This window comes from Cydia pomonella, chromosome 23 (assembly GCF_033807575.1).
Source record: "Cydia pomonella isolate Wapato2018A chromosome 23, ilCydPomo1, whole genome shotgun sequence".
NCBI classification, from domain to species: domain Eukaryota; kingdom Metazoa; phylum Arthropoda; class Insecta; order Lepidoptera; family Tortricidae; genus Cydia; species Cydia pomonella.
The window spans coordinates 5,767,158-5,785,983 of NC_084725.1; the positions used below are offsets into that span (position 1 = coordinate 5,767,158).

General features: G+C 37.4%; 1 protein-coding gene across 4 annotated transcripts in view; it reads left to right on the forward strand.

Annotated features, from left to right (window-relative positions):
- LOC133530554 (protein pangolin, isoforms A/H/I/S) overlaps positions 1-18,826 on the forward strand; it is a 226,140-nt gene that overhangs the window by 188,296 nt on the left and 19,018 nt on the right. For all 4 annotated transcript variants that reach the window (XM_061868505.1, XM_061868507.1, XM_061868504.1 and 1 more), the window contains exons 5-7: positions 8,465-8,588; positions 15,269-15,365; positions 16,613-16,708. In XM_061868505.1, coding sequence (XP_061724489.1) covers positions 8,465-8,588; positions 15,269-15,365; positions 16,613-16,708 — 317 coding nt within the window. The remainder of the gene's footprint in view (positions 1-8,464; positions 8,589-15,268; positions 15,366-16,612; positions 16,709-18,826) is intronic.

An 18,826-nucleotide genomic window follows, 5' to 3' on the forward strand; every position in this document is an offset into this window, starting at 1 on the left:
GCAAAAAGCATTTATACATACTTTTTGTCACACCTGTCTTCAAAATCCCTAAAAATCTTATAAATGCCAAAGTAACTATGTCTGTTTGTTTGTTACCTCATATACAGGATGTTTTTTTAGTCACCTACAATCATTTACGAGGTGAATATATAGGTCATACTGAGCAACTTTTACTATGGGACCAACCCCGAAATCGCGAAAAAAAATTGTTCATACATTTTGGCTAGTCTGATGTTGATATTTTGTACGAGAGAATTGATAGTTATTCTCAATTATCACCGTCCCACCCAGCCGAAGCCGCTGGCAGAGCTAGTATAACAATAACTTTCATGCACGCTATCCAAATGCAACCGAACAAAGACATCCTCTCAAGCAGAAACCCACTGGCTCGCCTAATGAAGTATAAACCCGTCTAAAATCCTACATTTCCATACATACATAAAGAAATGATTTCCCTCGTTAGGAGGTTCCGGAGCGCGTCCGGCTCGAAGGACCTATTCCGGATATGGATAAGGAATTGCTGCGACGCGGGTAGTCTGCTTTTTGTAGGGTTTAGGGTTAGGGCTTAGGGATTTGTAGGTATTGTGTATGTTTAACTAGCTGTGCTCGGAGCTCTGCGTGGGAATCGGTAAGGTTGGTGTCATTTTCACACCCTTCCTACAGAGGTTGCATAAAAAACCGGACAAGTGCGAGTCGGACTCGCCCACAGAGGGTTCCGTACTTTTTAGTACCTGTTGGTTGTAGCGGCAACAGAAATACAACATCTGAAAATTTCAACCGTCTAACTATCACGGTTCATGAGATACAACAGACGGGCAGACAGAGAGACAGACAGACGGACGGACAGCGGAGTCTTAGTAATAGGATCCCGTTTTACCCTTTGGGTACGGAACCCTTAAAATAGCATATGCATCATAAAATAGCAACGTATCTGTGCTAAATTACATCAAAATCGATTGAGTAGCGTAGTCGTGTAAAGATCAGAGATAAAAAGTTGCTTTTGCATTTATAATATTAGAATAATTATGTAATATTTTTTTTAAGGGAGTAGAAATTTTAAATCAAAACTTGATCAAAAGCAACAATACCTGATGAAGAAATTAGTCACACATTTATAATCAAAGTTCATCTCCGATATCGTTAGTTATTTTTATAACAGGAACAATATTCGCTTCGCTCTTCTGGCAATATGTCTCTGTCCATCCCTCTTCACCGGACTGGGTTCATGTCAAATTCGTTCACCGTGCAGGTGGCGCGTCTTTGGAATGGACTTCCTTTTTACATCAAAAATGCGCCAAATAAGTTCGCTTTCAAAAAATCATTACGTGCTTTCTTTGCTAGCAGAATGAAAGATTCTTAATGTATTTATTTATTAGCTTCAGATGTTTCGTCTTATATATATATATATATATATATATATATATATATATATATATATATATTTATTTATATATGTATGTGTATATTATGTTTGTATGTATGTTATTTTATGTATTTTTGCTTGATTTGTTTTGCTATTGTAATTGTAGCACCGCTCTCAATCTCTCTGCTTAGCCTTAAGGTTGACTGGTAGAGAATGCCTTGTGGCATTAAGTCCGCCTTTTGTACTATAAGATTGTTTTCTTTTGCAATAAAGATTAAATAAATAAATAAATATTAAATTATTTTTTAAGAAACAGAAACGTCTGCGAACGACGCTATTAAGCTTAGAATAAATTTGAAAGTGAAAAAATTACTGTCTTGGGTGACACTTGAACTTCCAGAGGCCGTGAGTTCAAGTCTCACCCAAGACAGTAATTTTTCCACTTTTAAATTTATTGTAATCTTAGGAACAATATTAGTTATTTATTTTCTTTGTTTACTTAAACGCTTTAAAAATGTCTAACTTTGTTCAATAAGCAAGTTAGTTCGTCGTGCCGCCAATTTGATTTTAGTTATATTTTTAATTGGGTTAGATTTCATTTGTTCGAAAATTTTATGAGACAATAGAAATGCTACTTTGTTTATGTGAAAGTTGAAATTCCATTGAAACAGAATGTACATATTAATGTACATTGGGCGGCACGAGGTTAAATAGTTATGTATTAGTTTCAGTCTACACTTCATCTTGACATATTAAATACATAGTAGTTATGTATTCTGTAGAACTAGTTTTAAGATTGTTAGCTTAACAGTCTCTTGACGTGAAACATGTATTTCATACAATTTTTTATTTTTTTTATTCTTTGACATTTGGAGAACCTTTACACCTCCAAATCTTATTATTGTGTATTATTATTTTTCTCAGACCGTGGACCTTATACATCTCCAAACTTAATGTATTAACCGTGGAGACTATACGTCTCTGTCATATTGTATAATATATTTGACTTGGTACATACTAGTTATGTACAGAATGTAGCATTAGTTTATGAGACTGCTAGTTTAGTCCAGACGCGGTTTATTTATTTAGTATAAATTTTATTTTGACACTTGGAGAGACTTTACACCTCCAAATTTTATTAGTATTAGTACTCTGACATTGGGGACCTTTTACATCTCCAGATTTAATGTGTTTTTAACCATAGAGACTATACATCTCTATTGTATTGTAGTAATTATTTATTTTAAGATTATTATAATGTAATGTTTACCCAGGTATTGGCTGTTGTATTTATAAATGTTGTTATGTATTTTTCATGTCACTATATGATGTTACTATAAATGTTGTATTGACTTGTAAAAGAGCCCTTGAGGCCTACTTGCAGAATACATTTTTGAATTTTGAATTCTATAAATAAAGTTCGAGGTAGTTGATATACGAGCTATAAATGTTTAGATAACTTTAAACAAATACATGATAATATAAAAAGTGTCAGGAAAGGTTACAAAGTCAAACAACTTCGTTAAATACAACTACGTACAACACACTAAATAATTAAGCAATGTTATATAAACAATTAATATGATAAAAATTAACATCTTTGGCTTGGTTACTGTAATCAATTATTACCACTTGTTTTGATTTCTTGGCATTACGTAAATTAATTACGACAATCGTCAAGTTCACAACATTATCTAATTATCATTTTTACAACATACGGGCCAATTCTAACAATATAATGTGATACTGATCTAACATGGATCTGACATCATTCCAATATGAGATGGTTCCAATCTCCTTTAGAGGACCTGCTGTACGGAAGGTGGAGATAAGGAATGGAATCTCCATGTACCAAAAAGTGTCATCAAAAAACTTTAAATAGGTGGCGCTACAATACCTAGAGTAATTGACCAAAAAAATCAAATCATAGACAGCGCAATTCACTCCGTCAATGACGCCTAGGTTCTTAGCTACTCTAGCGCTACTCTGGAGAGATTTGGAACTATTATTTATAGCTGACAGCTGGACACTTTTGCAACAGTTCTACCATAAGAGATGCCACTCCTCTTAATTCCACACTCCATAGTAATAACTAAAAGTCGGATCCAAAAACGTCACTTTTGACACTGACAGATCAGTATCAGATCAGTATCATATTGGAGTGAGATTTAATAATTAAAACTCGAATTGGCTTGGTAGTGTAAAGTAAAAAACATCAATGATCCATTCCATTTCGAACCGATGTTAGAGTCCGTCTAGACTAAGTCTGCACCGACTGTACAGAACAAAGTGAGGCAGTGTCCTATTCAGAACTCAATACCGAACCAATGGATTCCAACTATTTTTGTTACACCTTATACATAGTCTTCGTGCGAAATCTTAATTTTTCCTACCAACTTTCAAAACTTCAGATCCCAGAAACTACGCATCCATAGTTCCAATCTTAAACAATCAGTTTTCTTCGCAACCCTCAAAAAGAAGGCACAAGGTCGCCCCTCCCGTCGCCATGGCGACCAGCATCCTCCACGCCCACAACCCTAAGACCGCCCCGCGCCCCCATTGGCCAAAGGGGTAGTGTGTGTAAGATTGCCAAATGTGCATGTTTTGAGGATGTAATTGTGTGCGATCTAAGCCGGTTGCACGGATAGCAATTTTCGTGCAGCAAATGTTAGATATGATACGTATATTCCGTTGCAGGATAAGTTATTTTCACTCTCGTATTACTTACCTGTCCAATTCCTTTCTCAGAAATGTTTTGTAAGGAAACTACTGCTACTTTATTTATCTAACAAGTATTATCATGTCAGTTCTATAAAAAGAGAGCTTTCCCTAAAAAAGTACCAAATTTACATCTAGATTAATTTTATCAATTCGAGCTTAGCCGAGAATTCAATATTTATATATTTGTTGAATGTCTTATATACTTAAGATAAAATCTTAAATATAAGTAAACAAACAATTTGTAAATTTTCGGGTAGTTATAATATTTACTGGCTAACCAACCAAATACAAATCCGCCTGTATCTGTCACTGAACCACCTGACTTTAAACCTACATTATTTGATCATGTAATGTTTTCATCTACCCTCAACCGGCTTAAGGAGCCATTTGAGGGTAGGTTTTGTTTACCTTTTTTTCAAATATATAAGGTAACTATCTGATAGGCCATTTTAAGTATTTAAAGTTGTAAACTACACTTTATTTACGTTATTTCTTATTTCTACTTAAAAACCACAAGCTCTAATGTGAGAAAAAAGTGTCCCAATATTTTCAATTCCATTCAGTTAACATTTTTCATACAAATTTTATGACAGTGACGGAATGGAAAGACCAGAAAATGTATGCATTTTGGGACGCTAGCTCGTTATTCTGAGTAGATAGACTACAAAGTTCCAAATAAAATAAAAAGTGGCTGTGACATAATCGGACAGACAGACGGACATGACGAATCTATAAGGGTTCCGTTTTTTGCCATTTGGCTACGGAACGGTACTTGAAATAAATTGGTCCATCTTTCTATTTCTACAGAATTATCATAAGATAGAGAGATTTCCTCGACTGTAGAGTCGCCATTAAATATATCGGAGCGGCCAAGGTGCTCACAAATATCTGAACACGCCTCTATTGTCAAGGCGTTAGAGTGCGTGTTGAGATATTTATGAACACCGTGGCCGCTCAGATATATATGATGGCGACTGTACATACTTCATAAGTAGGTAAATAAGTTTATATACTCGTGTTCATAAATTCAATTGAACACGATAAATTACAAACATTTATACGTCAAACACAGAAAATCCCATTTAGTCGAGCCCCGGGGCCCGGGCTAGGTTCTAAATGGCAAAGGGCTTGGAGTAGGGTTACCATTTACCATGTCGTTTTATTTAATAATACGCGATGAAGTCCCGTTTTCGTTAATAATAAAGTATAAAAATCTCAAAAGAAGGAAAATTCTGGAAAAATGGTTGCTAATTGATATCATGTATCATTAGTGTTATATGATGCTGTATAGTGACCGGTACGTACTTTACAATAATATTCAACGAAGCCACGTCGTTTTGTCGCCTAAATTGTGTTTAGTTATAATTTTAGAAAATGTATCATACATGTATGTTAGTCTATAACGCATTTTTAATGTGGGCATTGTTGCCTGAATCAAATCTGAAGTTAAATATTAAAAAGTCACATATACACCGTGTTTTTTTTATTTCCGTTAATTTCAATGGTGCATTCTTGAGCTTAAATTAAGTAACTTTCTCAAAGACACCGGTATTCTAATTAACGCCATTTCGGAGATAATCAATAATATATTTTTATCTTATTAGGCCCCTACGAGCGTATACACTTGCCTTAGGGCCTGTTTACATGTTGATTAGTGTTTAGTACGAGTTAATACATTTGCTACTAAATGTAAGTAAGTACTATCTCGGACGATCGATGTTTGAGATGTCATTGATATGTCAGTTTTCAATTGTTTGGTTGACTTAAATGTAATTCCCGTGTTACAATAACGCTATATGCAACATTAAATAACTTTTTATAAAAAAAAAAATTAAAAAAAAAAAAACATTTTTTTTATTACCCATGCCACTTAGTTTCCTTAACGTACTTACTCATGCACCGAGTTAACAGGATTCAATGAAAACTCGTTGTATTATTTTTCTTAATGCTCCAAAATGTACTCCTAAAGTAAAATTGTAAATCGCTCTGTAGCGATAAGGTCGCCTGTTATTTACCTCTATCTTCATGTATTATATGTATATTTTTTCAGAGGTTGTGCAATAAAGAGGATTTGTATTGTATTGTAAATATTGCCAGGTTTTTTATGTGTTAAAAATCCTGATCCCTTTTGCCCTTGGTATTTCATATGCATAGTACATAATTGACATAGCTAAGTCTGTTCAGTGCTTCCTAGGGATTTTGAATGGCTGATGATGAATGTCCGGAAAAAAACATATAAATGGCGACCCTACCGTACATGTTGTTAGAAGCCACTCGCGAATTCTCGGCTAGCAACATTCAGTCGTTAACAAGCTATTCAATTTTCAAGTATCAGTCGATGGACCGCCGTCCCAATTAGAGAGCTTGTCGCCGTCCGTGACGTCACGCTTTCATGCGATTTCAATAACTACCCTCTTCAGCCTCTCCACCTGTAATGAACGCGCTGAAAAGGTGAAATGCAAGTTTTAACAAGCTTAGCTAATTCTATTTTGATATTCATACATTTAGTAGGCGCTGGGGACTTGAAATGTAACTTGACAAAGCAATTTGTCGCCCTAATTGCGTTTTTTTTACGTTCTTTAAGTTCTTTGCTCTCAACATAACATTTAGCTATAAACAAATATTGTTTTTTTAGACCACTAAACTCAACTATCAAAAACTGCTATTTATTTTTTTATTTAGAAAATACTTACTGAGTTACTAAAACCATGGTCAACCTACAGAAATGCGTGATTATGAAGAAATTATTGTTAATTAATGCCTATTCTTATACTGTTTTGGTTTATTGGCGGTCTTTTTTACACTTGACTATTATTAAATAACATAAAACTGTTGTGAGATTTCTAGAAAGTCGTTCCAATTTGAAAGCCTAATTGCTTGTTTTAATTTTTAAAGTATAACGGCCCATTCGAACAAAGAGCGCTCCTCTTTTGTCTCTGGCCGCATAGACAAATCTTATTATGGAAATATTTTCAAATTAAGAATCCGCTCCCGCATTATGCGTCGACTGTCATCATTGTCTATGCCTTTTTGTTCCGTGCTCGTATGTCGTTTTTCGACCACCGTTCGGGTTCGTTTTTTATTTTTTCTGGCCCGAGCGTGAATGGCTTCTTTGTTTGTGCGTGTTTTATTATTAATTAGTGGGGCTCTTTGTTTCTGGTAATTATTGTCTTAATAAGCAGTTCCTGCTCTTCAAATTTAAAGGTTTGTCAGCTTAAATGGTTGCTTTTTAAAATTCTAGCTCTTTAAAGCGGTTATGATTTTTTGTCGCGGCGTGTCGTTTATTTCGTATAATGGAGTGTTGGAAAGAAGTTTCCCGTTTAATTAGAGGTGAGACACTCCGCTGGATGGAGCTGGATGGTGCTTGTGGGGCGCCATTTTGCATAATTGGGCGGGTGGCGGATGGCAGACGAATTTATACGTCCCGCCAATTTGCTGCTAATGACATGTCTTGAAGCGTTATTGAAAGAGTGGGCGCTTTGTTTTTATCGCCTTATACATATTTATACCGGTTTAGAGAGCTTTTATATCGTTAGTTGCGATTGATAGTATTTACTGTAGATTTTTCTTCTAGGTTTTTGCGAATAGTTATTTACCTTGTAGGTTTTTAGTGATTACGTATGTGTATCCTTTGATATACCTAACATACACAACAAGGACTAATAGTTTTCTTCCATCTCTACATTTCTGTCATTATACACCGTGTTTTTATTGAATTGCGTTAACTCCGGGGTTTCGGTAAGTACGTTTAAGGAAACTAAATGGCATAGTTAGTTTTCAAAAAAAAAAATTTTTTTTTGTTTTTTTTTTACTATTTTTATTTTTATAAAAGTAACTAAATGTTGCATATAGCGTTGTTGTAACACGGGCATTACAGTTAACTCAACCAAACAATTGAAAACTGTGACATATCAATGTCATTTCGAACGTCGATCGTCCGAGATAGTACTTACGTTTAGTAGCAAATGTATGAACTCGCACTAAACACTAATCAATAAGTAAACAGGCCCTAAGGCAAGTGTACACGCTCGTATGGGTCTTATAAGATAAAAATTAATGATTGATTATCTCCGAAAGGGAGTTAGTTAGAATATCGGTATCTTTGAGAAAGTTACTTTATTTAAGCTCAGGAATGCACCCTCGAAATTAACGCAAATCAAAAAAAACACGGTGTATATGTAATTTCCGAGCAAAACGTCCCACTTTGTCGCTTGCCATAAGTCGCTTTGACAGGTTATTCGTATAAGGATACAAACAAATCTCGTCCTTATAGTAAGCGACAAAGTGGGACCTTTGACTAGAGTTCGTCACATATACAAGTATATATCCCTAAGCAACTATACACGATTTCTATAACATTTTCTCTTTATTTTGTTCCAGGCGGGCAAGATGGGCCTACCAGCCGGTGGCAGTTTATCCCTGTTCTGCCCAGGGGGTGACCTCGGGCAGCCTCCCCCAGCCCATATGGGTATTCCCCCGCCTTACCAGCTAGACTCCAAACTTGGTGAGTACAAAAATTATAGAAAATCTTTAAAATCTTAGTTTCGCAATCCAACCGACTGCGCCAATACCCCGTGGTGAGTTTCAAATTTGATATTTTTATTTTAAGGTCGTTTTTCCTAATATTTTCAAATGTAGGTACTTGTGAAAACGCTCTTAACCCTTCCAAGTTACCTATCCCTTGCCAACGCGCACAAAGCCGTATTGCTGTCTCGCTTACGGCATGTTCTATGAGACGCCATCTTGGCGAATCAGGTTCCTGAATTGATGCAGATCCAAACGCATCTCTTAGCCGAAAGAAATAAAAATGTAATAAAAATTAGAAAAATTGTTGAACCAGAGTGAAAGTGATATACGTGTGTACTGTCGCTGAGGATCGTGGAAAGTTTTACGAAGTGCTGGCCAGCTCAAGTACCGTACAGCAAGATCATCAGGTATGTGCGCAGGCATTTCCTAAATCCCTTAAATCTAGGCGTCAAGCAAGTACTTTTTTTTCTATTTAATATACAGTCCACTTAATAAAATCCCTCGTGGTGTCTTGAGGGCTCCCATACATATTTTTCCGCGCATATTCATTTCCGCACAAATATAGGTTTAAAGGCACTACCATAATTTTTTGATCCATTCGAACCGGATAGTTAACTATTTGTCATAAATATCCCGCTAACTATATGGTCATTGTGCTAACGTAACTGAAATATTCTGTCAATCACCTTACTATATCTCCCGCATCGGCAGTTATTTCGTTTTATTTCCGCCCCGCGTTGCTAAGTACAATCGATCGTAGGTTATTTCCTAATTTATTTTAATTTTATGACAAACATACTTATACACGTGTTCCACTTTTCCTTTGTTCACATTCCATAATTGTTAGCCATCTTGGAAATAGGCAAAATAATTATTTCAATTCATTCGTGATAGTTCGGATTTGTTCGGCTAATTTTATTTATTCCGCTCGTTTCATTCCTATACTCGTACGATTGCACGGCAAGTTAACGCCACACCGCTCGCTCAAGTATTTCGGGTAGAAACATATTACGTTTACCGTGTAACGGCGTTGACTCGCGGCTAATATTCGTTAGGTATACCTATTTAAAAGGGAACTCATTTATTTAAACCGCATATATTCTGTAACATTCGCATAAATTACGTCTAGTAGAATTGCTAAACTAAATAGTACACTACACCTTCATACTAAAATAACTCATAGGTTTATTATTTATTTACGACGTTTTCATTTAGTTTTATTGCAAAACTTATTCGTACCCAATAAAAATGCCAAAACAATCAAAACATAGAAAAGGCAGCGAGGACGTTATTAGCGATGATTACAATACGTATAAAAATCAGCTAGCCCTCTATACAGTTCGGCGCGATGTTATATACAAGCGCGTAGAAAACATCTTGGAACTTGCTCATAAGGCGGAAACCGATCCTACTCAATATAGGGCATTTCACACGAGTGCATTAAATTTAGATAAGATGCGTGAAGACTACGAAGCCGTTTTAGAGTCCTATAATTTATTGCAATTGCAATTGCACCCTGACTCTGAAATAGATTACGAGTCATGGACGGCCTTTGAGGAAATGTTTTGTTATATTAAGCAAGTTCTGATAGATAATGAATCCAAGGTTCCCTCTGAACCGGTAAATTCTCAGAAACCAAAATGCCGCCTGCCTAAATTGGAGTTAGTTTCTTTTGACGGAGATGTCAAAAACTGGCCTTTGTTTTACCAACAGTTTAAAAGTATCATTCACGAAAACGCGTCGCTGACTGACAGCGAAAAGGTGTACTATTTGGTTGGCAAATTAACCGGCAATGCAGCAAATGTTTGCTCCGGCTTGCCCACAACCGCGGAGAATTATCCAATTATTTGGAACGCATTAATACAAAAATACGATGATCCTCGCTCGTTAGCATCAGCGTATTTTAATCAGCTGCTAACGTTTAAACAATTAACCGCAACCAACGCCGCTGGCTTGGATTCATTCATAAATAAATTTAACTCGTCTGTCGAAGCCCTTAAGCAGTTGAACCTGGATGACTTAACCGACTTCATGTTATTACATCTAGCGCTGCAAAAGTTAGATTCCGATACAATTAAATTGTTCGAAATTACATACCGCAAAGAGAAAATTCCCTCTTATCAAAATTTAATTGAGTTTGTCAAAGAACAAAACAAAGTTTTATCTCGTTCGCCAAATGCGATAATCAATAAATCTGCTGAGAATTCTGCTAAGCAACGCCTGCTGCAAAAAACTAAATCGTTTGTAAACACAGATGCGGCCAACGGCACAAGCGCTAGCGATAAATGTTCACTGTGTAAAATTAAAAAACATGATCATTTATATTCATGTCAATCTTTTAATAAAATGACACCGCACGACAGGTTCAATTTTATAAAATCAAATTCTTATTGTAACAACTGTTTAAGTGTGAAACATAAGACAAATGCTTGCACTTCCAAGCGCCATTGTTCTCATTGTTCGTTGAGACATCATACTATGCTACATTTCGATACGAAAGAGAAATCGCACTGCAACGTTAGTGCAGTTGTATCCGCGCCCGCATCTAATAATTGTTTTCCCGCAACAACAAATAATGTTGTTACTCCCGCACCCGCTACCGCTTATGACTCGACCCCAGCCTCCTCAGGTGTACGGGCCGATAATCCCGCTCAAGCTAATATAGACCCTGCAATTGCTGCAGTTAAGGTCGAAAATAGCTTGCCGCCTCCTCATGAGGTAAATTCCGCATCTATCCGCACTATGGCATGTAAGAACGATACTGGTCCATGCCTGACTACCGCTTTACTAGCAACCGCTAAAATTAAGGTTACTGATTCCTTAAACCGCACGCATATCCTTCGCGCATTAATTGATCCGGGATCCATGTCGGATTACATTACTGTCGCCTGTTGCAAGCGCCTTTCGCTTGCTATGAATAAACCGCAACATATTACGGAAGCCTCTGGTTTGGGAGAAATAGTTCTCAAGACAAAGGGCAATACCGCGCTCACTTTTTCATCTTTAATAGATGATTCTTATCAATATTCGATTCGTCCGTTGATAGTAGATCGTATAACTTCACAGTTACCCGACTCGCGCGTAAATAAAGAGGTTGTGGATTTCGTTCGCGACTTAACGCTCGCAGATGATAGTTTTTCGGAACCTGGACCTATAGATATACTCTTGGGGGTTAATATTTATTGCAAAATATTGCTGTCTAAGAAAATTGAGAGTTCGGATCCTACTATACCTACCGCTTTAGAAACGACCTTAGGGTATATAATAATGGGTGACGCCGCTATAGTTAACCCGCCTACCGCTTCCCGCACGCTTTGCGCGTTTACTAGCGATCCGCTTCATAGGCTCGTTGAGAACTTTTGGGCAGTAGAAGAAATACCTTCTCGTACCTTTTTGAGCCCAGAAGATCAAAAATGTGAAAATATTTACACTTCAACCACGGTCCGTAATACTGACGGCAGTTATACCGTCGACCTTCCGTTTAAAGACGATCCTCAGACATTGGGCGATTCGTTTAATACCGCAAAAAGGCGTTTTTTACTGTTGGAAAAGAAATTCGCTAAAAATCCTGAGCTTAAGTCTGGATACGACGAAGTTATTCGCGATTATCTTGATAAAGGTATTCTCACCCGCGCGTCAACCGATGACGAATCTACTCCTGGATTTTATCTACCGCACCACCCTGTATTACGTAATGACAAAATAAGTACGAAAGTGAGACCGGTCCTGGACGGAAGTTCAAAAACGGATACAGGTTTATCTTTAAATGACATTTTATATTCAGGATGTAACCTACAGGCTAACATTTTTCACATTTTGTTGAATGTGCGCATTTATAAAACCGCATTTTTCGCTGATGTAAAACAAATGTACTTATGCATTTATGTAAACCCTTCGCACCGCAAATACCAACGTATTTTATATCGGTTTTCTGATACCGACCCGCTCGAAGTGCTAACGTTCACGCGTGTGACGTTCGGACTTCGACCTTCAGCCTTTTTGGCAATTCGGACGTTACGTCAGTTAGCGGCCGATGAGCGGCACAAATGGCCGAAGGCAGCCTCTGTGCTCGAAAGAGATGTCTATATGGACGACCTCGCTTCTTCTGCTTCTTCACCCGAGGAAGCTGTTAAGATAGCTGACGAGTTGATCGCCCTTTTCAAAGCAGGTGGATTTGATTTACTCAAATGGTCTTCCAATTCACGCGAATTGCTCGAACACATTCCTGAATCGCACCGACAATCTAAATCTATTTCCTTCGACGACGGAAGTACTTTTAAGGTTTTAGGTTTGAAATGGTTACCTGCACGAGACAGCTTTGTTTTTGACATTTCGAGTCCTCCGTCCGTTTGTACCAAGCGCGCTATTCTTTCGGCTACCGCACGCCTGTACGATGTCCTAGGACTCGTCGGCCCAGTTATTTTGTATGCTAAATTAATTATCAAGCAGCTTTGGCTTCTTTCTATCGATTGGGATGAAGAGCCTCCCTCGCATATTGTTAAGCAGTGGCAACAATATTTAGACGAGCTACCGCAAATATCTCGCCTTAGTTTTCCTCGACATACAAGCATTGAGATGCGGTCTGAAATTTCGTTAATTGGGTTTTCCGATGCGAGCGAGTCCGCATATGGGTGTGTAATATATTCCCACGTCGTGAATGGCAACGAGCCGCCTGTGGTCACGTTGCTTTGTTCAAAATCAAGAGTCGCTTCCGCTAAGCCCAAAGTCACTCTTGCTCGTTTGGAACTTTGCGGGATATTACTTCTTTCCAAACTTCTTAAGGAAGTTCACGACACTATGTCTACTAGGCATAAAATAAATAATATTTATGCATTTTCAGACTCGGAGGTCGCCTTATGCTGGTCGGTCGCCTCTCCACATAGATTTGACACTTACGTCGCTAATCGCATTTCGCAAATCCAAACTAATATTTCACCTGACAACTTATACCACGTTGCAGGTTCGCAAAACCCTGGTGACTGTGTGTCACGTGGTCTTACTCCTTCTCATTTTTTAACCACGTCCCCGCTGGAATTTTTACCTGCGGCTGATTTGTCTGATGAACGCCCCAACTTACTGTCTCGGTTTTCATTAATGGACTCGCTAGTGCAGTCTTATTGGAAAAGATTCAAAATGGAGTATTTACATAATTTGCAACAACGTGAAAAGTGGAATACTCCTTCAAATCCAATTAAAATTGGTACCGTAGTGATATTAGGCGTTGATAACGCCCCGCCTTTACAATGGCCATTAGGAATTATAACCAACGTCTATCCTAATACTCAAGACGGAGTCATACGCGTGGCGGAAGTAAAAACGAAGACTGGAACGTATAAACGGCCAACCATACGGTTATGTCCGTTACCGACTCAATAGGAGTCTAATTTTAGTTAAGGATCTTAGGTTTAGTTCGCGTCTGATATAGACCAATTAATTATAATACTTAAGCTAGCTTAGCTTATACTTACGCTTTACTTATCTTACTTAGATTATTGGCACAATTGTTGTGCATTACCATTATTTTTTTAAACCTTTCTTTTTTTTTTGGGTTGAGGTGTTAAGTTAATTTTTGTTTTGTATTCCTATTACGAACTTAGCAAGTAACTTGGCACAATGACCATATGCCGCGATGATATTTTTCATAGTTTGAGCACTTTGTCTCCTTCCTTTCTTTTCTTTGAAGGGTTCCTTCAAGGCCGGGGGGATGGTGAGTTTCAAATTTGATATTTTTATTTTAAGGTCGTTTTTCCTAATATTTTCAAATGTAGGTACTTGTGAAAACGCTCTTAACCCTTCCAAGTTACCTATCCCTTGCCAACGCGCACAAAGCCGTATTGCTGTCTCGCTTACGGCATGTTCTATGAGACGCCATCTTGGCGAATCAGGTTCCTGAATTGATGCAGATCCAAACGCATCTCTTAGCCGAAAGAAATAAAAATGTAATAAAAATTAGAAAAATTGTTGAACCAGAGTGAAAGTGATATACGTGTGTACTGTCGCTGAGGATCGTGGAAAGTTTTACGAAGTGCTGGCCAGCTCAAGTACCGTACAGCAAGATCATCAGGTATGTGCGCAGGCATTTCCTAAATCCCTTAAATCTAGGCGTCAAGCAAGTACTTTTTTTTGAAAATATTAGGAAAAACGACCTTAAAATAAAAATATCAAATTTGAAACTCACCATCATTTTTTTGGAAGATTGTTTTATTTATTAATTTCAAATGAAATCCTTTTTATGCCAAAAATGCCTTACATTATTTTGGAAAACAACTGATTCTTCAAACTGCTGAATCGATTTTTATCAAACATAGCTAAGGAAACTAGCTTACAAATAAAAAAATCATCAATATCGGTCCATCCGTCGGAGAGCTACGATGCCGCAGACATACAGACAGACGTTGGCGTCAAAGATATAACACCCCTCTTTGCTTCAGGACTGAAAGTATATTTTTAAGACTATATATCACATCTAGCTTTACCTGGAAACACTCATAGACTATTTATTCATCATAAATCAAGCTTTCGGTTTCCACGTACTCGGATTAAAATGTACTCCAATGAAAACCTTACATTTCAGCCTCCAATTTAAGTGTAAAACTACCTTTCCGAAACCTTGTTACTTAAAAATATGATTAAGGTACATGGTCCCCTTTATTCCAGCGGCTGGGCTGGCGCGGACTCCCATGTACCCCTTCCCGGGGGGCACCTACCCCTACCCCATGCTCAGTCCGGAAATGTCACAAGTGGCGGCGTCGTGGTGAGTACACTTCAGATCTATTACAATTTCAGACCCCCGAAAATTGGGTGAGAATCTATTTTTTAATTCTTTTAGTTATCTTTTTTACCATTCTGTCACGTTTTTATTCGTGTCTTCTATTAAATAAAAAAAGTTGAGCGCCATGGTATGTTTTTCTAGCTGGAGATAATATTTTACATGGCAAGATTTAAATTTCACACATATTTGGGGACAACCAACAAGGCAACGAAATCAATTTTGAGCCGTCCATGGTGTTAAAAATGTTTAGCGTAAGAAAGCTGTATTTGACAAACTCCTAACACATAAACTTTCCCCTATCTCAAAAGAAGACTGACCAAATTAAGACCGTATCTCAATATTCTAAAATGTCTAAATGAAGTCTATTTTATAAATCTTGTTCATATAGTCCTTTTATAGAGCATCGGTCTCAAAAAAAACCTACAGGGTGGTCTTTTTCTTCTTGTATTTTTGTATTTTTTTTCAGTCTTTCTCATTAAAGGGTTAAAGATTAAAATGACTTTTTTGTAAAGATGAAATTCAGTTATTTGTGAGTTAAGATCTACCTATATACTAATCTCTTTCAATATTCTAAGAAGGATTTAAAATTTCCAAGGCAGGTGTCTCGAGAATAGGCGAAATCTATCTGAAAACAACTGTTACTCGTGCCTTCAGTGTTGGAAACTTACTTATATACATATATATCCTTCTCGGAATTTTGATACTTACCTGAATCTTATTAAACGGCGTAAATTAATTATGTGTCATAAGTAGGGTGGTCCTTATTTCGTCGAAGTCATATTTTTCTACGGGGCATCCGCTTAATATAATAAGTACCACTTAAAAATACGAAATATTTTTTTTTCTGAATTTTTAAATACATTTTAGGATTTATTTGGACCCTCCATACAAAATGTATTTTTTTTTTCTTTGAGTTGATGAGTCAGGGTGAGTTCGATGCAATAAGGACCAGGACCCTAGTCATTAGCCTTAGCCTGTTAGGTCAGCCAGAGTAATTGCAACTAAGTATGGGGCTAATGCAACTACTCTAAAAATACAAGAAGTTAAAAGAGCCACTTGTATTCATGGCACTACATTCGTTAGTCATGAAGAGAGTTCACCCGTGGTATATGTAAGTGGCCCTAACTTTAGACTCACTTCTTGTATTTTTAGAATTCTTGCAATTACCCTGGCTGACTTTGCAGTAAGTTCTTGGGCTATGATAATAACGCTGAATTTATTCCATTCAGGCATACCCCGAGCATGTATCCCATATCCTCGGCGGCCAGCAGTTTCCGAAGTCCGTACCCCACGTCGCTGCCGATCTCCACTTCTAGTCTATCGAGGTAAGCTTCATGGATCACCTACTGTTGTGAGTTACGCCTTATCAGGCTTAAAGACTCGAGAAAATTAGCTTTATAATCAATGATATCATGTACCTATAGATAGGTTATACTCATACATACGGAGTACAAACAATACTTCTATTTATATCATGACCTACGGAATTTTACCGGTTTTTGTTGATTAATTCTCGCATCTTTCTTACACTCGTTTTTGAACATAAGCTTGTGTCTTTCTCGTTCGATGTACAATTTGTACAATTTAAGTGCTTGCAACGCGTATAACCTATCTGGAGTTATAACATCATTGTTTTTACTGAACAATTGCTTTAGCCGTGAAGCCTCGAGTTTTTAAACTTAGACAGAGGTTTAACTTAACTAGAATTAAGTGGTGTAAGGGTATTACGGCAACCCAGGATTATCATCATCCCATTGGCACATCCATTTCTAAAAGCCTGTTATCAACTTCAACGCGTTGTTAAAAACTTTCCTGCATACAATCTTGATGGTTTTGGCTTGATATAAATTATTTCGAGGACTAATATAGTACAGTAAAATGCGAGCGTTATCGTTATGGTCGTATTTCAATATCTTTTAAGCAAATAATCATAAATCAACTTCATTACAATTCCATAACTCATACCGGTATATCTATCATAGCCGTAAGTGCCTTAACCATAAGCTTAGTATGTTCTTCCCATTTGTGTTTTGTAACGACAAGAATGGTCTAACAGCGGTTGTAGTACGACTACTGATGGCTTCTAAGGTATAGCTTCACCGTACAGAGCATGTAAGCCGATCAGTTCTAGAAACTGCATTTGGTCTAAATAATATTATGTACTTACATTCTGTAAGTTCTGAACTGGCTTGGGGATTTTTGATTTAGATTCTTATGTGTCTTCCTGTTCCCGATAGTTGATTAGACGCAGAATTATACTCCATATCTTTAATTATTCTTCATAGAGGAAAAATTACACTCCAAGGTCCAACTCCGAAATAAACTTTATAAGCGTGGGGACAACTCTCCTTTCCACGGAAAAAAAGCTGTTTAAATTCTCACGCCTCCTGCCTTTCAGTTCCCCCTCTCCATTATTTCCCTTATTGGCCTCTAATTCGCGAGGAGAGGCCTATGGCCAGCTAGTCATCGTATATACACGATCTTTGTCCTTAACTCTCGGGAACAGGATAGTATGTTGTCTTCCGTGTATATCTGACTTGGTCATAGGCCTCTCCCAAGGTACACCACCGCGGGAGCTCGGCCTCCGTCGCCGGCGTCTCCGCTCGCCGGCTGGCCGGAGGGGCTACCCCACTGCGCCTTCCTGTATGTCATTAACGTTGTTGGCTTATGTAGCTTCGTGTTAAGACTTATAACTTGATCGAGAGCTGCCGTACTCTGATTTCAAAGGTTTAAGGTGCCTTAAGATGACCAGAAAGAACCCGTTTGTAGTAATTTACAGATTAGAGAATAGAGAACCAGAACAATCAACACACTAACAGAATTATCAGTCACCATTTAGAGATACCAGAATTATGTTATGTGGGCAGCAAAATGAGAGGTTCTTAGGAAGTGAAAATTAAGCTCTGAAAGAAATCTTATTTTGTTACTTCTGTCACAGAATAAATAATAGTACTTTTATCACCACCAGAGTACGGTAGCCTAAATACATCTCATCTTAATACTACTTAAAATACGTTGTCTCATTTTTATAATCTATTATTAAGATGATACCGTTGGTTTAGTTAGTTAGTTATTTATTCCATGATATTTACGGTCAACCAATTTGATTCCTAGGCCACTATAGAACCATGTCATAATGACTTCTACGACAGTGCTTATTGAGTGATGCATGTCATGTATAGAGTAGTTAAAGCGACAAGGTTCTATAGTGGCCTAGGATCCAAATTGGTTGACTGTACATAGAGCTTTTTAGTTGAAGCATATAGGACAAACGAGAATTTGGCATCGAAACTGCTCTTGCGCCATTAAGGACGATTTAAGCACTGTTCCAATTCCAGCCAATCGGAGCCAATGTCTGCAAGTTGTCAGAACGTTTTGTATCTGTTTCATTCCCCGATCTGGTTAATACAGAAGTTATTTCTGCAAACTCGGAGCATTTCCCG